We start from the raw sequence: 27,264 nt of genomic DNA on the forward strand, positions 1-27,264 counted from the left end.
CTTTGTCTATTCCGGAGAGACCATGGTCCCATATGTCTATGGATTTCATCGTCGACCTTCCTCCTTCTGCCCACTTCACCACCATTTGGGTCACGGTCGATCGATTTAGCAAGATGGTGCATTTTATAACTTTGTGCAAGCTCCCCACCGCCAGGGAGCTAGCCCAATTGTTCATTACTCACATTTTTAGACTTCATAGTCTCCCCAGGGACATAGTTTCGGACAGGGGCTCTCAGTTTGTGGCCAGGTTTTGGAGAAGCTTTTGTTCCAGTCTGGGGATTCAGCTCAGTTTGTAACTCCCAGGTTTTCACGGGCAGGTCAGATAGTATGTAATAAGTGATTATTCCTCACCTGTGCTGGTATCTGTAGGGATTTCCTCCCCCTTACACTGCTGATCATCCTTTATATATGTGTCTTCTGTCTCTGTATCTTCTTTCTTATCTGTCACACAAGACTCTTCTCCTTCTGCCTTAATATCAGTCACATCTGTCTCTTCTTCTCCCTTTATTTCTTTGGCATTAATATCAGACAAATCTTCACAATGAACCTAAAAAAAATCACATTAGTATTGTCTGATGTTATGGAGATAGAATATCAGTGTATAAGACACACACACACACACACACACACACACACACACACAACTGCTGCAATTCATATAGTGACAGTTACTTTGTTATATTGAGGAGACCCTAATTCCCACCTACCTGATCCTCCTGTGGGGTCCTGTGAGTCTCCTCTGTACACTGCTGGGAATACAGAGGACGGGGACATCTCTCTGGGGTATTCCTGTTACTGTGCCCATCTGTAGGAGACACGCAGTGACTGAGGACATTGTATATATGTGATTATCCTGGGAATACAGAGGACGGGGACATCTCTCTGGGGTATCTCTGTTACTGGGCCATCTGTAGGAGACACGCAGTGACTGAGTACATGGTATATATGTGATTATCCTGGGAATACAGAGGACGGGGACATCTCTCTGGGGTATCTCTGTTACTGGGCCCATCTGTAGGAGGCACGCAGTGACTGAGGACATGGTATATATGTGATTATCCTGGGAATACAGAGGACGGGGACATCTCTCTGGGGTATCTCTGTTACTGGGCCCATCTGTAGGAGACACTCAGTGACTGAGGACATGGTATATATGTGATTATCCTGGGAATACAGAGGACGGGGACATCTCTCTGGGGTATCTCTGTTACTGGGCCCATCTGTAGGAGACACGCAGTGACTGAGGACATGGTATATATGTGATTATCCTGGGAATACAGAGGACGGGGACATCTCTCTGGGGTATCTCTGTTACTGGGCCCATCTGTAGGAGACACACAGTGACTGAGGACATGGTATATATGTGATTATCCTGGGAATACAGAGGACGGGGACATCTCTCTGGGGTATCTCTGTTACTGGGCCCATCTGTAGGAGACACGCAGTGACTGTGGACATTGTATAAATGTGATTATCCTGGGAATACAGAGGACGGGGACATCTCTCTGGGGTATCTCTGTTACTGGGCCCATCTGTAGGAGACACGCAGTGACTGAGGACATGGTATATATGTGATTATCCTGGGAATACAGAGGACGGGGACATCTCTCTGGGGTATCTCTGTTACTGGGCCCATCTGTAGGAGACACACAGTGACTGAGGACATTGTACATGTGCGATTAGCAGATGATACGATTATATAGGGGGCCCCCATACCTGCTCTACCATGTGCAATAAAATGTAATCTCTGCTTACCCAGTGATGTGAGGGGCCGGTGAATCTCCATCATCACATCCTTGTACAGACCCTTGTGTTCCTCTATATACTCCCACTCCTCCATAGAGAGATAGACAGCGACATCCTGACACCTCATAGGAACCTGACACACACAATGATACAGTCATCACTCAGACCACATCCCCCGTATTACTGTATAATGTCCCATTGCCGACAGTCTCCGGTCACATCCTCCGGTGTTACTGTATAACGTCCCATTTCCATTGGTCACCTCTCCGGTCACATCCCCCCGGTGTTACTGTATAACGTCCCATTCCCAGCAGTCATCTCTCCGGTCACATCCCCCGGTGTTACTGTATAATGCCCCATTCACAGCAGTCACCTCTCCGGTCACATCCCTCGGTGTTACTGTATAAAGTCCCATTCCCATTGGTCATCTCTCCGGTCACATCCCCCAGTGCTCCTGTATAACATCCCATTCCCAGCAGTCACCTCTCCGGTCACATCCCCCGGTGTTACTGTATAACATCCCATTCCCAGCAGTCACCTCTCCGGTCACAGCCCCCGGTGTTACTGTATAATGTCCCATTCCCGGCAGTCACATCCCCCGGTGTTACTGTATAATGTCCCATTCCCGGCAGTCACCTCTCTGGTCACATCCCCCGGTGTTATACTGTATAACGTCCCATTCCCAGCAGTTACCTCTCCGGTCACATTCCCATTCCGGTCCCATTCCCAGCAGTCACATCCCCCGGTGCTACTGTATAATGTCTGATTCCCGGCAGTTACATCTCTGGTTACATCCCCCCGGTGTTACCGTATAATGTCCCATTCCCAGCAGTCACCTCTCTTGTCACATCCCCCGGTGTTACTGTATAATGTCCCATTCCCAGCAGTCACATTCCCCGGTGTTACTGTATAACGTCCCATTCCCAGCAGTCATCTCTCCGGTCACATCCCCCGGTGTTACTGTATACCGTCCCATTCACAGCAGTCATCTCTCCGGTCACATCCCCCGGTGTTACTGTATAACGTCCCAGTCCCAGCAGTCACCTCTCCGGTCACAGCCCCCGGTGTTACTGTATAATGTCCCATTCTCGGCAGTCACCTCTCTGGTCACATCCTCCGGTGTTACTGTATAATGTCCCATTCCCAGCAGTCACATCCCCCGGTGTTACTGTATAATGTCCCATTCCCGGCAGTCACCTCTCTGGTCACATCCCCTGGTGTTACTGTATGATGTCCCATTCCCAGCAGTCACCTCTCCGGTCACATCCCCCGGTGTTACTGTATAATGTCCCATTCCCAGCAGTCACCTCTCCGGTCACATCCCCCGGTGTTACTGTATAATGTCCCATTCCCAGCAGTCACCTCTCCGGTCATATCCCCCAGTGTTATACTGTATAACGTCCCATTCCCAGCAGTTACCTCTCCGGTCACATCCCCCTGGTGTTACTGTATAACGTCCCATTCCCAGCAGTCACCTCTCCGGTCATATCCCCCGGAGTTATACTGTATAATGTCCCATTCCCAGCAGTCACCCCTCCCCCGTGTTACTATATAATATCCCCTTCCCAGCAGTCACCTCTCTGTTCATATCCCCCAGTATTACTGTATAATGTCCCATTCCAAGCAGTCACCTCTCCAGTCAGCAGTTGATTGATCTTGTTAGTGAGTTCCAAGATCTTCTGCTCATTGTCTTTCCCATGTATCAGTGAGTGAGGTGGAGGCACCATGATGGGAATCTGGGTCCTCTTCTGTCCTTCTGACACACAGTGATGGCTACTGGGTGTCTCATGATCACCAGAGGTCTTCTTCACTACTGTGTAACCCTATGTATAAGAAAATACACTATCACTGTAGACACTCCCAGTTATGACCCTCTATTATTACTATAAGTGATGTCACAGTGACGCTCCCAGATCCCCTCACCTCCCCAGTCATGTCCCTGTATTAGTACTATAGATATAAGTGACGTCACAGTGACACTCCCAGATCCCCTCACCTCCCCAGTCACGTCCCTGTATTATTACTATAGATATAAGTGATGTCACAGTGACACTCCCAGATCGCCTCACCTCCCCAGTCACGTCCCTGCATTACTGTAGATATAAGTGATGTCACAGTGACACTCCCAGATCCCCTCACCTCCCCAGTCACGTCCCTGTATTATTACTATAGATATAAGTGATGTCACGGTGACACTCCCAGATCCCCTCACCTCCCCAGTCACGTCTCTGCATTATTACTATAGATAAGTGATGTCACAGTGACGCTCCCAGATCCCCTCACCACCCCAGTCATGTCCCTGTATTATTACTATAGATATAAGTGATGTCACAGTGACACTCCCGGATCCCCTCACCTCCCCCGTCACATCCCTGTATTATTACTATAGATATAAGTGATGTCACGGTGACACTCCCGGATCCCCTCACCTCCCCCGTCACATCCCTGTATTATTACTATAGATATAAGTGATGTCACAGTGACCCTCCCAGATCCCCTCACCTCCCCAGTCACGTCCCTGTATTATTACTATAGATATAAGTGATGTCACAGTGACACTCCCAGATCCCCTCACCTCCCCAGTCACGCCCCTGTATTATTACTATAGATATAAGTGATGTCACAGTGACACTCCCAGATCCCCTCACCTCCCCAGTCACATCCCTGTATTATTACTATAGATATATGTGATGTCACAGTGACACTCCCAGATCCCCTCACCTCCCCAGTCACGTCCCTGTATTATTACTATAGATATAAGTGATGTCACAGTGACGCTCCCAGATCCCCTCACCTCCCCAGTCACGTCCCTGTATTATTACTATAGATATAAGTGATGTCACAGTGACACTCCCGGATCCCCTCACCTCCCCAGTCACGTCCCTGTATTATTACTATAGATATAAGTGATGTCACAGTGACACTCCCAGATCCCCTCACCTCCCCAGTCACGTCCCTGTATTATTACTATAGATAAGTGATGTCACAGTGACGCTCCCAGATCCCCTCACCACCCCAGTCATGTCCCTGTATTATTACTATAGATATAAGTGATGTCACAGTGACACTCCCGGATCCCCTCACCTCCCCCGTCACATCCCTGTATTATTACTATAGATATAAGTGATGTCACGGTGACACTCCCGGATCCCCTCACCTCCCCCGTCACATCCCTGTATTATTACTATAGATATAAGTGATGTCACAGTGACCCTCCCAGATCCCCTCACCTCCCCAGTCACGTCCCTGTATTATTACTATAGATATAAGTGATGTCACAGTGACACTCCCAGATCCCCTCACCTCCCCAGTCACGCCCCTGTATTATTACTATAGATATAAGTGATGTCACAGTGACACTCCCAGATCCCCTCACCTCCCCAGTCACATCCCTGTATTATTACTATAGATATATGTGATGTCACAGTGACACTCCCAGATCCCCTCACCTCCCCAGTCACGTCCCTGTATTATTACTATAGATATAAGTGATGTCACAGTGACGCTCCCAGATCCCCTCACCTCCCCAGTCACGTCCCTGTATTATTACTATAGATATAAGTGATGTCACAGTGACACTCCCGGATCCCCTCACCTCCCCAGTCACGTCCCTGTATTATTACTATAGATATAAGTGATGTCACAGTGACACTCCCAGATCCCCTCACCTCCCCAGTCACGTCCCTGTATTATTACTATAGATATCAGTGATGTCACAGTGACACTCCCGGATCCCCTCACCTCCCCCGTCACATCCCTGTATTATTACTATAGATATAAGTGATGTCACGGTGACACTCCCGGATCCCCTCACCTCCCCCGTCACATCCCTGTATTATTACTATAGATATAAGTGATGTCACAGTGACCCTCCCAGATCCCCTCACCTCCCCAGTCACGTCCCTGTATTATTACTATAGATATAAGTGATGTCACAGTGACACTCCCAGGTCCCCTCACCTCCCCAGTCACGTCCCTGTATTATTACTATAGCTATAAGTGATGTCAGTGTGACGCTCCCAGATCCCCTCACCTCCCCAGTCACGTCCCTGTATTATTACTATAGATATAAGTGACGTCACAGTGACACTACCAGATCCCCTCCCCTCCCCAGTCACGTCCCTGTATTATTACTATAGATCAGGCATGCCCAAAGTCAGGCCCGGGGGCCAATTGCGGCCCGTGCTGTCATTTCAAGTGGCCCTCCAGCTGGAAGCGGGCAGAGCATCAGATGTGGGAAGCACAGCACAGGACACTAAAGGTGGGGCCCCAGCGAGCGCGCCTTTACCTTGCTGTCTGCTGCAGTGAGGAGGTGCCGGCCGCCACAGTCAGATGTGTTTGGTGTCCTACCCCTGCTGCTGCAATCGTATATCAACCTACTTCACAATCACAGTGACAGCAGTGTTTGGGGAGGGGGGCAGCAAGGGGGAAGCTTGCTCCCATAACATGCAGAGTGAAGGAGGACAGCAGCGGGAGCCCAAGCATCTCCTGTTCTTGCAGTGTGTGCTTTGCCTCTTCTTCCTCTGGCTCACACAAGGGGCTGGGAAACATACAGAGAAGGGAGGGGGCAGAGTGGGGGACATACGGTGGAGAAGGGTCAGGCTGGGGGACATACAGTGAATGGAGGCAGTGATGGCCATTCAGAGACGGGGTAACTGGGGCAGACTGGGAGACATACAGTGAATGGGGGCAGAGTGGAGTACATAGTGAATGGGGGTCATACAGTGAATGGGAGTCATACAGGGGTCAGGCTTGGGGACATACAATGAATGGAGGCACTGATGGACATTAAGAGAACGGGGGCATGCTGTGGGACAGAGTGAATGGGTGCAGAGTGGGGAACATACAGTGAATGGGGGACATGCAGTGAAGGAGGGGCAGGCTGGGGGATATACAGTGAATGGGGGCAGGCTGGGGGAAATACAATGAAGGGGCAGGCTGGGGGACATAGAGTGAATGGGGGCAGAGTGGATGACCATTCTGATGTGATTAATGATTCAAAGAATGTCAGGCTGAATGGTCGGCCCCCACACATTTACACTTCACCAAATCTGGCCCTCGTCACAAAAAGTTTGGACACCCCTGCTATAGATATAAGTGATGTCACAGCGACACTCCCAGATCCCCTCACCTCCCCAGTCAGCAGGTAGATGATCTCCAGGGTGATATTTAGTATCCTCTCAGTCATGTGACTCTGGTTCTTGTACATCCTTGAGGAATCAGTGACGTGTCTCATCCTCACCGCTCTGTTGTCCTGGAGTAAATATAAGAATTACAATAAACACCACACAGTACACATGAAACCTATTAGATAAAGGTAAGATAAATCCACATAGAGGCACAACAGCAGCTTCTAATGTTTCCCCACATTTAAATATATATCGTATAGAGAACAATAGGTACATGTGTAGTATAGGATATAATAGCACTGCTATGTCCATTGTAGTGAATGATCTTAAAATAAAATGTAATAATAGGCACCAAAGGCTGCTGGCTCTGTATAATCATCATAATACTAATAATATTAAGAACTCAGAGACTGGTAATTATGGAATAAGAAAATATATTATAATAATCATCATCATCATCATCACACAGAGGCTGCTCAACTGTACAATAATAATAACAACGCACAAGAGTCTGCTCCCCCTTTATAACATTTGTAACAGGCCACTCTCCCTGTATGAATAGGACACTAAAGGCCGCTCCTCCTGTACTATGGGACACCACAGGCCGCTCCCCCTGTATGAACGGGACACCGCAGGCCGCCCCCCCAGTGTGAACGGGACACCGCAGGCCGTCCTCCCAGTGTGAACGGGGCACCGCAGGCCGCCCCCCCAGTGTGAACGGGGCACCGCAGGCCGCCCCCCCAGTGTGAACGGGGCACCGCAGGCCGCTCCCCCTGTGTGAACGGGACACCGCAGGCCGCTCCCCCTGTGTGAACGGGACACCGCAGGCCGCTCCCCCTGTGTGAACGGGACACCGCAGGCCGCTCCCCCTGTGTGAACGGGACACCGCAGGCCGCTCCCCCTGTGTGAACGGGACACCGCAGGCCGCTCCCCCTGTGTGAACGGGACACCGCAGGCCGCTCCCCCTGTGTGAACGGGACACCCCAGGCCGCTCCCCCTGTGTGAACGGGACACCGCAGCCCGCGCCCCCTGTGTGAACGGGACACAGCAGCCCGCTCCCCCTGTGTGAACGGGACACCGCAGCCCGCTCCCCCTGTGTGAACGGGACACCCCAGGCCGCTCCCCCTGTGTGAACGGGACACCGCAGGCCGCTCCCCCTGTGTGAACGGGACACCGCAGGCCGCTCCCCCTGTGTGAACGGGACACCGCAGGCCGCTCTCGCTGTGTGAATGGGACACCGCAGGCCGCTCTCGCTGTGTGAACGGGACACCACAGGCCACTCCCCCTGTTTGAACAGGACACCACAGGCTGCTCCCCCTGTATAACCAGGGCAGCACAATACCATCACCTGCTGCCAGATACAGCAATGTCTTCTCTCGGTCCCAGTAACTTAATCACCGTGGCTGCTGGAAGTGAGAGGCCTCAGGTAAGAGCAGCAGCGCTGCCCCAGCAGGGAGCCGAGATGCTGCGGCTGCCGTCACTCTACGCGGGGATTGGTCTTCGGGAAAATGGCCGCCGCTCCGTCGCAAATGGGACAGGTGTTATGGAGACTTATTAGTCATATATACAGCATGGAATCTATCATCTAAAGGTGACCTCACATAACTCGCTCTGTGAATTCTCCCGGGGGCAGTTACCTCTCCTAGCAGTCCGGCTGTGATGTCTCAGTGTCCTCATACAGCGGCGGCCATTTTGTTGTGGGCTGTACTCTGCTCCCAGACACCCCGGCGGCTGTAGCGATAATGTATTTCCTGTGTGAGGCAGAGTGGGAGGAGCTGTGTTACCAGGCAGGCAGGAGGGAGAGTGCTGCAGCTGGCACCAGGTGACCCCAGGTATTATACTGCTAGTAACAGCATAGTAGTGATTGCTGGGTGTGAGCCATAAGGGCACTTACAGGGGAGCTGCTGTTCTACTCACACAGGCTGCAGTATAATACCAGGTGTGTGCTATCACTGGGACCAGGGAGAGGCAGCTGAGTCCTCCCAGCCCTAGCTGTGGTGCTGCAAGGCAGAGACTGCTGTGCATGCTGGGACTTGTAGTTCTCCACCCTTTTCTTTACTATTCAGCCATGCCTAGATGTGTATGTATGTGGTGTAATGCTGGGAAGTGACTGTGGGTATGGGGGGTATATGTGCCAGGCAGGAGGCTGTATAAGGTGTGCCCAGGTGTGTATGTATGAGATGTAATGCTGGGCGGTGACTGTGGGTATGGGGGGTATATGTGCCAGGCATGAGGATGTATAAGGTGTGCCCAGGTGTGTATGTATGAGGTGCAATGCTGGGAGGTGACTGTGGGTATGGGGGGTATATGTGCCTGGCATGAGGATGTATGAGGTGTGATGCTGGGTGGTGACTGTGGGTATGGGGGTATATGTGCCGGGTATGAGGATGTATAAGGTGTGCCCAGGTGAGTATGTGAGGATGTATAAGGTGTGCCCAGGTGAGGTGTAATGCTGGGTGGTGACTGTGGGTATGGGGGGTATATGTGCCAGGCATGAGGGTGTATAAGGTGTGCCCTGGTGTGTATGTATGAGGTGTAATGCTGGGTGGTGACTGTGGGTATGGGGGGTATATGTGCCAGGCATGAGGGTGTATAAGGTGTGCCCTGGTGTGTATGTACGAGGTGTAATGCTGGGTGGTGGGTATGGGGGGTATATGTACCAGGTATGAGGATGTAGAAGGTGTGCCCAGGTGTGTATGTATGAGGTGTCATGCTGGGTGGTGACTGTGGGTATGGGGGGTATATGTGCCAGGCTTGAGGATGTAGAAGGTGTGCACAGGTGTGTATGTATGAGGTGTCATGCTGGGCGGTGACTGTGGGTATGGGGGGTATATGTGCCGGGTATGAGGATGTATAAGGTGTGCCCAGGTGTGTATGTATGAGGTGTAATGCTGGGCGGTGACTGTGGGTAATGGGGGGTATATGTGCCGGGCATGAGGATGTATAAGGTGTGCCCAGGTGTGTATGTATGAGGTGTAATGCTGGGTGGTGACTGTGGGTATGGGGGTATATGTGCCGGGTATGAGGATGTATAAGGTGTGCCCAGGTGTAATGCTGGGTGATGACTGACTGACTGACTCATACGTCTCACACTGACTGACCCGTACATCTCACACTGACTGATCCATACATCTCACACTGACTGATCCGTACATCTCACACTGACTGATCCGTACATCTCACACTGACTGATCCATACATCTCACACTGACTGATCCATACATCTCACACTGACTGATCCATACATCTCACACTGACTGATCCATACATCTCTCACTGACTGACTGACTCATACGTCTCACACTGACTGACCCGTACATCTCACACTAACTGACTGACCCACTGATCCATACTTCTCACATGGACTGACCCATACTTCTCACACGGTCTGACCCACCCGTATCACACAGTCTGACTGACCCATATATCTCACACTGATTGAATGACCCACTGACCAATACATCTCACACTGACCCATAGGTCTTACGCTGACTGACCCACTAACCCAAACGTCCCACACTGATTGACCCGTTAACCCATGTGTCTCACACTGACTCACTGACCCATACGTCTCAAACTGACTGACCCACTAGCCAATACTTCTCACACTGACTGACTCATATGTTACACACGGACTATATGAACCACTGATCCATACGTCTAACACTGACTGACCCACTAACCAATACGTCTCACACTGACTGACTGACCTACACGTCTTGCACTGACTTACCCACTGACCCATACATATCAAACTGATCCATAATCCATACGTCTCACTGACTTATAGGTCTCATGCTGACTGACCCATACGTCTCACACTGACTGACTGACCCATTAGTCTCCCACTGACTGACTGACCCACTAAACAATACATCTCACACTTGTTAGGCGCCGTGGGAGCGCTTCTGGAAGGACAGAGCGGCATGTACGCTTAGCCGCCTGTCCTTCCGGCTCTGACGTCCGGTTGCCTAGCAACCAGGGACGCCGGAGGACGCAGCGTCGGAGCGTGACGCCCGTCCTCCCTCCTCACGTCTCTCAGCGCCTGAGACGCGGCAGCGCCGTTGCTTAGCAACGGCAGACGCTGCTAGGCAGAGAGGAAAAGCCGCGAAATTCAACAGGCCGCAGGTGTCGGAAAGGACTCGTTATGACAGGCGGGACTCAGGCCTCCATTCTCATTGGCTCCTAGCCTTCTTATCTAGGAAGCCAGCCCTGCAGTCCTCGCCGGTGATAGCTCCTGTTTGGACCTATCTGTCTGCTGCTCTCCGGTCCGTTTCCCTGCTGTTCCCAGCGGCTCCTTCGTGGTTTCCTCTTCCATTGGTTCCTCCTGTGTCGTGAGTTGCCCCTTTGGGGTAGTTTCATTCACACCTTCTTTATTGTCATTACCTTACTCATTACCTGTGTTCTCTGTCTGCCGCATTGGCAGGTCATTTATGTTGGGAAGGTCCATTGCTTCCTACTCATTCTCTCCCAGTTTTTCTGGGGTTTTCCAGTCCCTCCTGCTCTTTGTATACTTTGGTATTGTCTTATATTTTGTATGGTTCCCTGGGCGACGGTTGTCGCGGGTTGTGGCGACCAGGTCGCGGGCGCTTAGTTGCGTTAGCCAGGGCCCGGCAAGTCGCCGTTTGTTAATTTCAGTTAGGCCCCTCAGTCAGCTTTCCTCTTGACCGTACCCTAGGGGGGTCCCCGGCTCCTTGTCCTCTCATAACACCTGGCTGCACCGGAGCTTGGGTGGGCTTAACCTACCCATTCAAACGTGGCGGCTACAGGCGAAGCCTAGTAACACCTGCAGGAGTCGGTCACCCAGCCTGGGGGGTACAACAGAGGTAGTATAGGGTTTGGCCGTGGCTGTCCTAAACAGCAGTCCCGGCGGTGGGGTCACACCCGAAACCTAACATTATCACCGGCCATACAAAAAAAAAAAAGATTTCTTTTTTTTTTCCCTCTCTCCCTTCCCCTTTCTTATTCTCCCGTTTTTTCTGGACAGATAGCATTTTGGGTGTGTATATCTTTGTTGTCTCTGGTGTGGATCTGTTATTAAGATGAATCCCACTCCTGAGGGTCAGGCTCAGGCATTTGCCAGTCAATTACAAGGTTTAACGCAGATGGTTCAAAATTTATCTCTTAGGATAAAAACCCAGGAGGAGGGTGTACGAGGAAATCCGCCGGTTCTGGTAGAACCCAAAATTAATCTTCCAGACCGGTTTTCGGGTAACCGGAAGGATTTCTTTAATTTTAGAGAAAGTTGTAAGCTTTATTTCAAGCTGCGACCCCGGTCATCCGGCTCTGACTTACAGCAAGTTGGTTTAATTATGTCTTTGCTTCAGGGGGATTGGGCTTTTGGGTTAAAATCCGATAATTCCGCCTTAGTGTCGGTGGATGCTTTCTTTAAATCATTAGGACTTCTATATGATGACCCTGATAGAGAGGCGTCTGCCGAGAGTCATCTGCGCTCTCTCAGGCAGGGCCGGAACCCTGCAGAAGCATATTGCACAGAATTCCGACGGTGGTCGAATGACTGTGGCTGGAATGACCCGGCATTACGTAGCCAATTCAGGCTAGGGCTTTCTGAAGCCATTAAAGATAGCCTTATCCAGTATCCCGTCCCGGGATCCCTTGATAAACTCATGGAGTTATCGATTAAAATTGATCGGCGTCTTAGGGAACGCAGGTCTGAGAGAGGACCTAGTTTGAGGCCTACTTCCCTCGGCTTTGTACCCTCAGAGGACGAAGAAGAACCAATGCAAATTGGTGCTTACCGCATCACCTCAGATGAGAGAGCTCGCCGGATGAATGCCGGTTTATGCATTTATTGCGGGAGCAAAGGGCATTTCCTCCGTGCTTGTCCCAACAAGTCGGGAAACGCCAAAACCAAGTGAATGTAGAGGGGATTCACTTTGGTTCTCTTCTTATTTCCCCTCACAATGCATTATTAGTCCCTACTGAGATTCAGGGTATAGAGGTGAAGATGTCAGTTACTGCATTTATTGATAGCGGGGCAGCTGGGAATTTTCTAGATATTCAGCTGGCTGAAAGACTGGCCATCCCCCTGCTCCCTCTGAAAAAACCTGTAATAATGCGAGGCCTGGACGGCAGCCCGTTGGTCAACGGAGTGGTCCGCCATCAGACCCCGCCAGTTTCCCTACGTGTGGGCATTTTTCATACAGAAAAAATTTCTTTCTTTCTTATCTCATGCGCCACTGTGCCGATCGTTCTGGGTCACCCCTGGCTCCGGGTTCATAACCCACAGATTGACTGGCAGGCAGGGGAAATAACTCGTTGGAGTAGTCATTGCTCCAGTCATTGCCTAGGGCAGCCTATACTCGGGGCAATGGTTTCCGTGGAGGGGATTCCAGCGGCCTACGCTGACTTCCAGGATGTCTTTTCTAAAGGCGAAGCTGAGGTCTTACCCCCTCATCGCACATACGATTGCGCCATTGAGCTAATTCCCAAGGCACAATTTCCCAAAGCCAGACTTTATTCCTTGTCTGGACCTGAGACGCAGTCCATGAATACCTATATTCAAGAAAATTTGGCTAAAGGCTTTATTCGGCCCTCAAAGTCTCCCTTAAGTGCAGGGTTCTTTTTTGTTTCCAAAAAGGATGGCTCCTTAAGACCCTGTATAGATTACAGGGCACTCAACAAGATAACGGTAAAAAACACGTATCCATTACCATTAATATCTGTGTTGTTTGACCAGCTTCGCACCGCTAAGATCTTTTCTAAGATCGACCTGCGCGGTGCCTACAACCTTGTCCGCATAAAAGCGGGAGACGAATGGAAGACTGCCTTTAGTACCCAAACAGGGCACTACGAATATCTCGTTATGCCATTCGGCTTGTCCAACGCACCAGCGGTCTTCCAAGATTTCATCAATGACATCCTTAGAGATTTCTTGGGAGTCTTCGCTGTGGTCTATTTAGACGACATTTTGATCTACTCCAGCTCGTTGGAAGAACATCGCCATCAGGTCAGGTTAATTCTTCAAAGGCTTAGAGAACATCGTCTCTTTGCTAAGCCTGAGAAGTGCGAATTCGAAGTTACTAAGGTATCCTTTTTAGGATACGTGATTTCCTCGGAAGGCTTTTATATGGAACCCAAAAAACTGCAAGCAGTTTTAGATTGGGTCAAGCCCACGACCCTTAAAGCTGTCCAAAGATTTTTAGGGTTTGCAAATTACTATAGGCGGTTTATCCGCTCTTTTTCTGATGTGGTAGCTCCCATCGTGGCGCTCACAAAAAAGGAAGCAGATCCATCCCAGTGGCCTCCCCAGGCAGAAGAGGCATTCCGGGCCTTAAAACAAGCTTTTGTGTCCGCTCCCATTTTAAGACATCCCGATCCCCAACTACCGTTTGTCGTTGAAGTCGACGCTTCTGAGGTAGGGGCAGGGGCAGTCCTGTCTCAACAGGATCCTGAGTCCTTATTTTTTTTTCCTTGCGCCTACATGTCTCGAAAATTCTCTACTGCAGAGATGAACTATGATGTCGGGAATCGGGAATTGTTGGCCATAAAATGGGCATTCGAAGAATGGAGGCATTGGTTGGAAGGGGCCAACCATCAGATTCTGGTTATCACAGACCACAAAAATTTACAATACCTGGAATCAGCAAAGCGTCTGAATGCCCGACAAGCCCGGTGGGCATTATTCTTTACACGTTTTAACTTTATTATCTCTTACCGTCCCGGGTCTAAAAATGTAAGAGCAGACGCATTGTCTCGGAGTTTCTTACCCAAACAAGGGTTGCGGGAATCTCCTCGGCCCATTCTTCCGGCATCAATTATCCATTTTGGCATTACTCAGACCCTCAAGGATCTACTTCTGCAGGTCCAGGGTCAGGCACCTAGACAGATGCCTCTCGGCCATTTATTTGTGCCGCAGTCCTTGAGAAAACGGGTCTTAGAGGAGTTCCATGACAGCCAGATTGCAGGGCATTTCGGCATCAAGAAGACACTTGATCTTCTCTCCCGATGCGTCTGGTGGCCGAGCATGGTTCCAGATACCAAGGAGTACATCCAGTCTTGTCCCGATTGTGCTAGACACAAGATTCCCAGAGTGTCGCCCACAGGACAACTTATCCCCTTGGCAATTCCCTCCAGACCATGGTCACATATTGCCATGGATTTTGTGGTCGACCTACCCCTATCATCAGGTTTTCGAGTAGTATGGGTGATTATTGACAGGTTCAGTAAGATGGCCCACTTTGTTCCTTTGCCCCAGTTGCCATCAGCCAATAAGTTGGCCAAATTGTTTGTAGCTCATGTTTTCAAACTTCATGGTCTTCCAACCGATATAGTTTCTGATCGAGGTCCGCAGTTTATTGCCCGGTTTTGGAAACTTTTTTGCAATGCATTAAAGATCAAGTTGAGTTTAACTTCCGCTTATCATCCCCAATCCAATGGGCAGACGGAACGCCTTAATCAATCCTTGAAGCAATATCTGCGCCTTTTTGTGTCCAAAGCTCAGAATGACTGGTCGGAGTTCCTCCCCGTTGCCGAGTTCGCATATAACAACTCCTATCACTCGGCTACCCGGACTTCACCTTTTGTAGCCAATTATGGCTTTCACCCTAAAGCCACTGCTCTGGCTCCAGAGGGATCAGTAGTTCGCTCTTCCACTACTGCCCGTTTAAAGGTCATTTGGAAGGAGGTACACGACGCTCTTAAGAGGGCTGCTCTTCAGGAAAAAGTTTTTTCTGACTGGTCAAGACGACCATGCAACTTTAAAGTAGGCGATAAAGTCTGGTTGTCTACTCGGAACATCAGATTGCGACAAGGAACTTCTAAATTTGGTCCAAAATTTATTGGTCCATTTGCCATTGTTAAGAGAGTTAATCCTGTAGCCTTTCGGTTACAAATTCGTAGGGCTTTAAAGATAGCCAATACTTTTCATGCCTCTCTGCTCAAACCCGTTTTCACGTCTAGGAAATTTCCTCGAAAGGCAGACCTGGGTAAACCACCTGTTAATGTCCATGGACAGTCAGAATTTCTTGTAGAAAAGATCTTGGATTGCAAGGTCTCTCGAGGTTCTTTATGTTTCCTTGTCCATTGGAAAGGATATGGCCCGGAAGAGAGGTCATGGGTTCCCGATAGGGATCTGCACGCCCCACGCCTCAAAGCAAGTTTCTTTCGGGATTTCCCTCAGAAAACAAGGCTTCGGGGTTCTTTAACCCCTCCTCAAGGGGGGGGTACTGTTAGGCGCCGTGGGAGCGCTTCTGGAAGGACAGAGCGGCATGTACGCTTAGCCGCCTGTCCTTCCGGCTCTGACGTCCGGTTGCCTAGCAACCAGGGACGCCGGAGGACGCAGCGTCGGAGCGTGACGCCCGTCCTCCCTCCTCACGTCTCTCAGCGCCTGAGACGCGGCAGCGCCGTTGCTTAGCAACGGCAGACGCTGCTAGGCAGAGAGGAAAAGCCGCGAAATTCAACAGGCCGCAGGTGTCGGAAAGGACTCGTTATGACAGGCGGGACTCAGGCCTCCATTCTCATTGGCTCCTAGCCTTCTTATCTAGGAAGCCAGCCCTGCAGTCCTCGCCGGTGATAGCTCCTGTTTGGACCTATCTGTCTGCTGCTCTCCGGTCCGTTTCCCTGCTGTTCCCAGCGGCTCCTTCGTGGTTTCCTCTTCCATTGGTTCCTCCTGTGTCGTGAGTTGCCCCTTTGGGGTAGTTTCATTCACACCTTCTTTATTGTCATTACCTTACTCATTACCTGTGTTCTCTGCCGCATTGGCAGGTCATTTATGTTGGGAAGGTCCATTGCTTCACACTCATTCTCTCCCAGTTTTTCTGGGGTTTTCCAGTCCCTCCTGCTCTTTGTATACTTTGGTATTGTCTTATATTTTGTATGGTTCCCTGGGCGACGGTTGTCGCGGGTTGTGGCGACCAGGTCGCGGGCGCTTAGTTGCGTTAGCCAGGGCCCGGCAAGTCGCCGTTTGTTAATTTCAGTTAGGCCCCTCAGTCAGCTTTCCTCTTGACCGTACCCTAGGGGGGTCCCCGGCTCCTTGTCCTCTCATAACACCTGGCTGCACCGGAGCTTGGGTGGGCTTAACCTACCCATTCAAACGTGGCGGCTACAGGCGAAGCCTAGTAACACCTGCAGGAGTCGGTCACCCAGCCTGGGGGGTACAACAGAGGTAGTATAGGGTTTGGCCGTGGCTGTCCTAAACAGCAGTCCCGGCGGTGGGGTCACACCCGAAACCTAACAACACTGACTGACTGATCCACTGACCCATACGTTACACACGGACTGACTGACCCGCTAACCCAGGGCTGGGCAACACCGGCCCTCCAGATGATGATGAAGTACACATCCCAGCATGCCTTGCATCAGTTTCAGCATGGCCACATAGCAAAACTAATGCAAAGCATCCTGGGATGTGTAGTTCACTAACATCTGGAGGGCTGGTGTTGCCCAGCCCTGCGCTAACCAATACGTCTCACACGGACTAACTGACCCATATATTACACACGGACTAACTGACCCATACATCTCACACTGACTGACCCCATAAGTCTCACACTGACTGACCCCATAAGTCTCACACTGACTGACCCCATAAGTCTCACACGGACTGACCCCATAAGTCTCACACGGACTGACCCCATAAGTCTCACACGGACTGACCCCATAAGTCTCACACGGACTGACCCCATAAGTCTCACACGGACTGACCCCATAAGTCTCACACGGACTGACCCCATAAGTCTCACACGGACTGACCCCATAAGTCTCACACGGACTGACCCCATAAGTCTCACACGGACTGACCCCATAAGTCTCACACGGACTGACCCCATAAGTCTCACACGGACTGACCCATAAGTCTCACACGCACCGACCCATAAGTCTCACACAGTCTGACTGACCCATATGTCTCACTGATCTATTGACACACTGACCAATAGGTCTTACACTGACTGACCCACTAGTCCATACGTCTCACACTGATTGTCCCGTTAAACCCATATGTCTCACACTGACTACCTGACCCATACATTACACACGGACTGACTGACAGACCCACTAACCAATACTTCTCACACTGACTGACCCATACGTCTCACACTGACTGACCCATACGTCAAATGTTTATCAGGGATCTGCTGTATACAAACCCCCCTAAAGCTATACCTGTAATTATACAAGGAACACGACCAGCGGTTTGTGAGAAGGAAGCTACTGCATCAGAGACAGAGAAAGCTCCCATAGCGATTGATGATGGGAAATAAGAGTGATTTGATATGGGTGCCCGACAGTCAGGATCTTGACTGTTAAAACCCCGACACTTGGGGTCCCAACGGGCCCTGGCTATCCTCCCTCATGGGGGTCCATGATGTGATAGAGGGAGAATAGAATAGGTGGTGAGAGCACCGAGCCCGCAAGGGGCTTTGTTGCACTCCCCTTGCTGCCTGAGTCCGGGCAGTCAGGATCCCAACATTGGGCTAATGACTGTCGGGATCCTATACCACACCCTTTGATTTAACTATCCTACAAATCCTACAGGGATACTCCGGTTGTGGGAGGAGGGTGGAGATTCAATTAAGTTCATTTCCACAGAAACGGCACAAATGGGAACTTTGCCAATAGATCCCCGGGTGCATTTACAGGCGCAGAGGTTTCACAGTAGGGATGGTACCTGGACATTATTGACTTTTGAAGTAATAAAAATACAGATGATGCTCACCTCACCGTGGCACACTACTAGAGAGGGTATTCAGCAGGTATATTTGTTAGGGTGTGTTCGACGTTTGGTGAAAGTTGCAAATCCATGAGGTGGGGGAGTGAGTGTAACACAGTGGGAAGGACCTGATCTCTGTATGTTTGTCCAGTCAGCTCCCACCTACATGAAAGCACCCCTGGATTTAGCAGTAGGCACCTCATCTGGTATGACTGGGTCTATGGCAGAAGAGCATTTGACTCCACTGCCACCCAGAGTACTGAACTGAAGACTCCTATTGAACTTTGGACCAAGCAGTTACCACACCACAGACAGCATACACTGCACTCCAGCATGTGGGGAGCGTCATCATGCCACAACCGGTCACTATACGCACTGACTTACCAGTGGCAGGGTGGGTGAGGCACAAGGGCCTAGGCACACACAGCCATGGCCCAGGAGCAGATGCTGCAGGAATGGAAGTGGTCGGAAAGAGGTGGAGCGTCCATACAAGAGACTGCCCAAGCAATCCACAGCATCAGGTCCACAGAGTGGTCAGCAACAGTGGTCTCCACAGGAAGCACCCAGAACTGATACATGGGGGTGGTGAAGAAGGAACATGTCAGTAAGCAGAGCTACATGCTGTAGTCAGGCTGCTGGAAGAAACCAAAGCTCCTCCCATCATCATTAACACCAACAGCTGTACTGTATCCCAAGGATGGATGACATGGATGCTCGCCTTGTTGTAGCACCAAGCTGGAAACTGAGCTATATAACCATTGTTATGGACGGCCTGTGTCTGTGGGACATGTCTATTACACACTGGGCTAGAAGGCAATGAAATCTCAGATGCCCTGGTGCAATACAGGACAACAGAGGTCTCCCCACAGGAGAAACCTGGAAGGTATATGGTGGAAAACTACCTGAGACCAAGGGTGGAAGGTATCAGGACTGATGAATATATTGTCATTGCTCATTTAAGTCTGATGTCAGGTATTGTTGCTTTTGTATATAATATAATCTTTAGAAGTATGGTGGGTGTTTATTTCATTAATATAAATAAATGGTGATCGGACAAGAAGGGATATCTGTATATTCCCTTATGACGGGTTCCCAATCTTTTTCTAATCACGGCACCCTAGAGTATCAGATTTTTTCCATGGCACCCCTAGGCCCCCAAAAAGATATATCAAATTAAGTAGATTGTGTTTATATGTGCTTCTTAGGTTCAGTTATGTGGTAAAGGGCAGGATTTGGCGACTAGCATTAGCGGCCGCTTGTCATTTAACCAGCAAATTTTTCTTTGCAGGGATAAACAGACCTGTTCACCCGCCGTTGTGAATGCACGACGTCGACATCGCCGCGCACGGCATTCCTGGGAGCATGGGAGGGGACGTGGTGATGCGGCAGCCACCTCCCCTCCATTGGTTGTTGCGGCCGCTGCGTCACCCCGTACCCTCCCACAGCCCAGTAATGCTGTGCAGGGCGGCCGCTCTCCGGCGGGCGCAAGCAGCTAGCTACGGAGATATACAACTAGTTCTCATCTTACCTGGCTTCCCCCCTCAGGCACCACACGCCCCGGAAAATATAATAGTACTTAAAAGTAAGGAGCAATTATTTTATGTGCAATATATATATATATATATATATATATATATATATATATATATATAACTGGACATGCTTAGCCAATGTATTTTATTATAATAATCAATAATGCTTCAATAAAAGAAAGAATTCTTAACATATTAGCCTGTAATTGCAAAGAGAAAGCACCTGCACTTTGGTTTCAGAGAAGAATCATATGTCAGCTATTTGCACTCACCACAAAGTCAGAATAGACAGCCTGTGACCACAAAGATAGATGTGCAAGGAAACTGTAGTTCAACAGACACACAGGTGTGAACCCAAAGCTATATGAAACTATAGGGGACGCTAGACATAGCATTTACTGGAAATAACCTTTATATTACCATATGTACGAGGGGATTTTTTGTAGTCTGTAAGCCAGGGGTGGGGAACCTTTTTTCTACCAAGGGCCATTTGGAAAATTTGAAAACCCTTCGGGTGCCATATAAAAATTATCAACTTAAAAATTACTGTATTGCTGTATTATTTTGCAAATATGTTTTAAATAACTCACCCTTAATGCGATGGTTGGAACTGCTTCTCTTTCGTCAGGCTTTTGATGTTAGCTGGTACTGATGATGTTGCTACTCGCAATTGATTTTCCAGGTTTGCGTCTGTCAGTCTGGTGCGCAGTCGACTCTTTGCAATAGTAAGTTTCGAAAAGAACTGCTCACAGCAGTAAGTTGTTCCAAACAGAGATGCATATTTCAATGCATGTCTCCTCAAAGTGGGAAATTCTTCATTGGTTATGTAACGTTTATAGAACTCAAGCAGTGGGAAGTTGTTGTACCTAGCTTTCAGCTCATCATCGCTTTGTAGCTGAATGATTTCGTGTTGTAGGTTACGAGGCACATCAGCTGGTTCCACATTGAACGGTGTAGCAAAGATGTTCAAATCCATTTGTTTACTTTTCACATCCATAAATCTTTCATTAAATGCATTAATTAGATTTTCACATTCTCCAGCATATTCAAGTGTCGAACAAGGCTTTTGTCCTTCCAGAGTTGGGAAATGCCCTGTGTCATTCCTTTCGAGTTGGTCTTTCCACAGCCTTAATTTAGCTTCAAATGATTTCACGTTTGAAAGCAAGGAGCTGAGAAGCTGGTTAGGGCCCTGCAGCTTGACGTTCAACTCAGAAAGGTATTTGGTTATGTCCACCATGAACGCTAGATCACACAGCCATTTTCTATCATCAAGTTCACTGACAGGTTTTCCCTTCATCTCCATGAACTGCTTGACTTCATCCCGCAGTTCATAAAACCTCATAAGCATGGTTCCGCGACTCATCCAACGCACTTCACAGTAATAAACAAGATCACCATACTCCGAGTTGAGATCACTCAGTAACTCCTTAAACTGGCGGCTGTTAAGCCCTCTGCTTTTGATAAAATTTATGCATGATACTACTGTTGACATCACACTGCTGATCCGTAGGGACTGTGCGCAGAGACTTTCTTGGTGTATGATGCAATGGCATATAATTAAATCGCTTGGATCAAGACTGAGATGAATTAATTCTTTCTTGACAAATGCAATTAACCCTTTTTGTGAGCCAACCATGGCTGGAGCTCCATCTGTAGTCAGGCCACCTAACTTTTCAAATTTTAGTTCAAGTTTTTTCATTGATAAAACAAGTCTCTCAAATAAGTCCTCACCTGTAGTGCCATGCATGGCTTCCAGTGACAGCAGTTCCTCTCGCGTGTCAAACTCTGCAGTGATGCCACGAACAAAAATGGCTAGTTGGGCAGTATTCATTATGTCTGTTGTTTCGTCACAAGCCAGAGAGAAAAATTGGAAATCTTTTGCAGAATGTTTCAGTGTTTTTTCAATATCTTGGGCTAAATCAGTAATACGATCGGAGACGGTTCTTCGAGACAAACTAACAGTCTGAAACAATTTTACTTTGTCGGGTGCTAACAACTCTGCAGCAGCCACCATGCACTCTTTCACAAAATCTCCCTCTAAATGAGGCTTCAGCCTCTTTGCGATTAGCTCGCTCACTACATAACTTGTCTGAATGACGTTATCTCTGTCACAACGAGGCCTAGTGAAAGTGGCTTGTTGTGCTTCCAAACTCTGCTGAAGAGAATTGATTTTATCCAGATGCATTTGGCCACTCAGTTTATTGAGGTTAGCATGTTTTGAGCTGTAATGACGCTCCAGATTGGCTTTTTTCATTACTGCCAATGCATCGCCACAAACTAGGCACACCGGTTTGCCTTTGACTTCAACAAAAAAATATTCATTTGTCCATTGCTTTTGGAAACATCGACACTCTGCATCTACTTTTCTTTTCTTTGTAGTCGCCATTTATGTTGCTACAAAATAGAGGGATAATATAATAAGAGGCTGGTACTGAGTATGAGCCGGCACTCACATCACGCCAGACAGTATGAGCCAAATTCACGTTCCACCACACAGTATGAGCCAAATTCACATTATACCACAAAGTATGAGCCAAATTCACATTACACCACATAGTATGAGCCAAATTCATACTACGCCACACATTAAGGGCTGTTTCACACAGTACGGTTCCTGCCGCACGGTGAAATCCCGTACGGTCAGGGAGCCGCGCCGCACTCAGAATTTTATAATGGCAGGGATAGCCACAGCCCGGCAGCCGTCCCTTCCAGTGGGGGGATCCGGCTGCAGCCGTGCGGCCGGGCCGTGGCCGTCCCGTGTGAATGGACACAATAGTGTCCATTCACAACTGCTGAGTGCGGCACGGCTCCCTGGCCGTACGGGATTTCACCGTGCGGCAGGAACCGTACTGTGTGAAACAGCTATAATACTCACTATTCCTGCCCAAAAAACATACTTGTCTTATAAAACAATATAGTCCTGCACACCAACAAGCCCTCTGTACATTAACATTATCTTCCACACATTGAAATGTCCCTCTGCACACCAATAAGTCTCCCCCATAACAGCAGATTAGCCCCCACATCATTAATTTACCTATTTTCTTTCAGCCTTGTCTGCCACACAGGGCAGTGAATGTCAGCAGCAGTGCGGAATCTCCCCTTCTCTGCGCTCCGACTCTCCTCCCACTGGATGGGTCACCGTTGTCCCCCTCTCTGCTTGTTCTCTCAGCAGCAGTCCCTCCCCCAAATTCTCCTGCGCACTACATAGGAAAGGAACAGTGGGGAGAGAGGATCAGGAAAGCGGCATATACACGTTGGCATTATACACACGGGCAACGACATATACATGTGGGCATTATACACAGGACAGCGGTATATAAATGTGGGCATTATACACACAGGACAGCGGTATATAAATGTGGGCATTATACACACGGGCAGCGGTACATAAATGTGGGCATTATACACACGGGCAGCGGTATATAAATGTGGGCATTATACACACGGGCAGCGACATATACATGTGGGCATTATACACACGGGCAACGACATATACATGTGGGCATTATACACAGGACAGCGGTATATAAATGTGGGCATTATACACACGGGCAGCGGTATATAAATGTGGGCATTATACACACAGGACAGCGGTATATTAATGTGGGCATTATACACACGGGCAGCGGTATATAAATGTGGGCATTATACACACGGGCAGCGGTATATAAATGTGGGCATTATACACACGGGCAGCGGTATATAAATGTGGGCATTATACACACGGGCAGCGGTATATAAATGTGGGCATTATACACACAGGACAGCGGTATATTAATGTGGGCATTATACACACAGGACAGCGGTATATTAATGTGGGCATTATACACGGGCAGCGGTATATAAATGTAAGCATTATACACACGGGCAGCGGTATATAAATGTGGGCATTATCAGGGCCGTAACTAGGGGGGGGCTGGGGGGGCACGCGCACCGGGCGCTGGAGGCAGGGGGACGCTGGTGTGACCAGCGGCAGCAGCGGGGAGCTAGCGCCGCAGCCGCTGCCACATCAAAGATGGCCGCCCGCCGCCGCCCCCTCGTCTCCCCGCTCCCCCGCTGGCTGCCCTGCTCCCGTCCCCTCACGTCTCCCCCGCTGTGTATGCGGGAGAGACGTGCTGCTGCGGTGCTGCATATGCTGCTGGACCGCTAGCCAATGGCCGCTCGCGGTCCAGCAGCCACCAGTTGATTGGCTGCTGGACCGCGAACGGCCATTGGCTAGCGGTCCAGCAGCGGGAGTTAGAAATGTTAAAATCATACAGCACAGCAGCAGCACGTCTCTCCCGCGAATACAGCGGGGGAGACGTGAGGGGACGGGCAGGCATGCACAGGCACACTGACAAGCCTGCCTGCCTGTCTGCCTCCCGCAGGCGGGGGAGGGGGGGGTTCTATCCCCCTTGGCAACGAGCACACTGGCATTCTATCCCCCTTGGCAACGAGCACACTGGCACAGATCAATCCCCCTCGGCAACGAGCACACTGGCACAGATCAATCCCCCTCGGCAACGAGCACAGAGGCACAGATCTATCCCCCTCGGCAACGAGCACAGAGGCACAGATCAATCCCCCTCGGCAACGAGCACAGAGGCACAGATCAATCCCCCTCGGCAACGAGCACACTGGCACAGATCAATCCCCCTCGGCAACGAGCACACTGGCACAGATCAATCCCCCTCGGCAACGAGCACACTGGCACATATCTATCCCCCTTGGCAACGAGCAGAGGCACAGATCTATCCCCCTCGGCAACGAGCACAGAGGCACAGATCTATCCCCCTCGGCAACAAGCAAATTCAGTCCACCTTGGCATCGGCATGAAGCCCCTGGCATTGAGCATATAGGTAAGTGGCACTTATGTGTCAAATGTGTATGGTGTGTTATACAGTATGTCATGGGCATTGCGTCGTGTTATATAGTATGACATGGGCATTGCTTAGTGTTATAAAGTATGACATGGGCATTACGGAGTATTTATTTGTAATGGGCATTGCGGTGTTATATAGTATGTCATGGGCATTGCGTAGTGTTATATAGTATGTAATGGGCATTGCAGTGTTGTATAGTATGTAATGGGCATTACGGTGTGGCTGGGGGCATGGCTAGAGGCTCACAGAGCCTCTGGGTCATGCCCCCATAGCGGCAAAATGGGGGCGTGGCCTCGCGGGGGAGCAGCGATTATAGGCCACGCCCCAAATTAGGCCACGCCCCCCGAAAATTTTGGCGCGCCTCCAGCGCGCAGCATCACTAGGGTGGGGGGGGGGGGGGGGCACCAAAAGACTGCCTTGCCCCGGGCGCCGGAAACCCTAGTTTCGGCCCTGGCATTATACACACGGGCAGCGGTATATAAATGTGGGCATTATACACACGGGCAGCGGTATATTAATGTGGGCATTTTACACACGGGCAGCGGTATATTAATGTGGGCATTGGTACTTATGTAGTATCTGGGCTGCCGATTTTTTGATTGTATGCCTTAAGTTAAGGCATACAATCAGATGCGATGCGATGCCCCGATTTTTCCATAGGATTCAATGTTAAAATGGACTGAGTCCATTTTAACATGGAATTCAATGGGAAAAAGGGGTCCTTTTCATACCCCTACTATCCAAGTGGGCATGGAGTTGGATATAAACCTGTGGCGAGCGTAGCGAGCCACCGAGCCCGAAGCGTGGCGAGCGAACGGTATTCTGTGTCCCCTCGCGGGGCTCGCCACGCTTCGGGCTCGGTGGCTCGCTACGCTCGCCACAGGTTTATATCCAACTCCATGCCCACTTGGATAGTAGGGGTATGAAAAGGACCCCTTTTCCCATTGAATTCCATGTTGAAATGGACTCAGTCCATTTTAACATTGAATCCTATGGAAAAATCGGGTCCATCGCATCGCATCGCATGCGATATGGTCGGGTGCGATGCGATGGACCCGATTTCAAAATCGTCAGCCCAGTTACTACATAAGTACCTGGGCATTATACACACGGGCAGCGGTATATCAATGTGGGCATTATACACACGGGCAGCGACATATACACGTGGGCATTATACACACGGGCAGCGGTACATAAATGTGGGCATTATACACACGGGCAGCGACATATACATGTGGGCATTATACACACGGGCAGTGGTATATAAATGTGGGCATTATACACACGGGCAGCGGTATATAAATGTGGGCATTATACACACGGGCAGCGACATATACATGTGGGCATTATACACACGGGCAGCGGTACATAAATGTGGGCATTATACACACGGGCAGCGGTATATAAATGTGGGCATTATACACACGGGCAGCGGTATATACATGTGGGCATTATACACACGGGCAGCGACATATACATGTGGGCATTATACACAGGACAGCGGTATATAAATGTGGGCATTATACACACGGGCAGCGGTATATAAATGTGGGCATTATACACACAGGACAGCGGTATATAAATGTGGGCATTATACACACGGGCAGCGGTACATAAATGTGGGCATTATACACATGGGCAGCGGTATATAAATGTGGGCATTATACACACGGGCAGCGACATATACATGTGGGCATTATACACACGGGCAGCGGTACATAAATGTGGGCATTATACACACGGGCAGCGGTACATAAATGTGGGCATTATACACACGGGCAGCGGTATATAAATGTGGGCATTATACACACGGGCAGCGACATATACATGTGGGCATTATACACACAGGCAGCGACATATACATGTGGGCATTATACACACGGGCAGCGACATATACATGTGGGCAGAGACACCAGGGCTGGCAAATTAATGTCCAGCATTGTGAGGGTGATATGGATGACTTACAGATCCAGGGGTTGTCATTTATTCAAAAAAAGTGACAGTGTGGAGGAAGGGGGGGGTGTCACCCCCAAACAGGTTAATGTGATTATGTCTGATTATGATAATCAGACATAATCACATAAACCTGTTTGAGGGTGAATCCAGGGGTAAATGACAACCCCTGGATCTGTCAGTCACTGGGGAAGGGAGGGTGAGAGGAGCGGCATTTACCTTTTCAAGTTTATACTGATTTACACAGCACAGCGTGATGGCTGCTGCGGCCGCTGGACAGTATCTTCTGACAGACTTTTTTGAATTCCGATGCTCCCGCCCATGCAGTGCATGGCGGGCGCATCCCAAGCCTCGCGAGTCCCCCTCCC

General features: G+C 49.7%; 2 protein-coding genes and 1 long non-coding RNA gene across 3 annotated transcripts in view; all 3 read right to left on the reverse strand.

The window, feature by feature from the left end:
• LOC146007463 (uncharacterized) overlaps positions 1 to 27,264 on the reverse strand; it is a 137,507-nt gene that overhangs the window by 14,105 nt on the left and 96,138 nt on the right. The gene's annotated exons all lie outside the window — the stretch shown is intronic.
• LOC146007370 (uncharacterized) lies at positions 187 to 3,565 on the reverse strand. The gene is made up of 5 exons (XM_083145719.1): positions 3,378 to 3,565; positions 1,756 to 1,879; positions 708 to 805; positions 388 to 547; positions 187 to 272 (listed from the first exon to the last, which is right to left on the reverse strand). The coding sequence occupies exons 1-5, from the start codon at positions 3,471 to 3,473 to the stop codon at positions 187 to 189; spliced, it is 564 nt and encodes a 187-aa protein (XP_083001845.1). The 5' UTR covers positions 3,474 to 3,565.
• The window catches only part of LOC146007473 (uncharacterized), a 47,325-nt gene continuing 26,552 nt past the window's right edge, over positions 6,492 to 27,264 (reverse strand). Inside the window, exons 2-3 of the long non-coding RNA XR_014444335.1 lie at positions 8,224 to 8,425; positions 6,492 to 7,000 (exon numbers count right to left, since the gene is read on the reverse strand). This is a non-coding gene — a long non-coding RNA (uncharacterized LOC146007473). The remainder of the gene's footprint in view (positions 7,001 to 8,223; positions 8,426 to 27,264) is intronic.

The sequence above is a fragment of the Crinia signifera genome, chromosome 6 (assembly GCF_055691185.1).
Source record: "Crinia signifera chromosome 6, ASM5569118v1, whole genome shotgun sequence".
NCBI classification, from domain to species: Eukaryota; Metazoa; Chordata; class Amphibia; order Anura; family Myobatrachidae; genus Crinia; species Crinia signifera.

Excerpts from the sequence above, each read along its gene's own strand:
- LOC146007370 (XM_083145719.1), bottom strand. The coding sequence starts at position 3,473 with ATGGTGCCTCCACCTCACTCACTGATACATGGGAAAGACAATGAGCAG. Across the intron at positions 806-1,755 it reads CCGGCCCCTCACATCACTGG|ATGGGCACAGTAACAGGAAT; the intron begins GTAAGCAGAGAT and ends TGTCTCCTACAG. Across the intron at positions 548-707 it reads GGACCCCACAGGAGGATCAG|GTTCATTGTGAAGATTTGTC; the intron begins GTAGGTGGGAAT and ends GATTTTTTTTAG.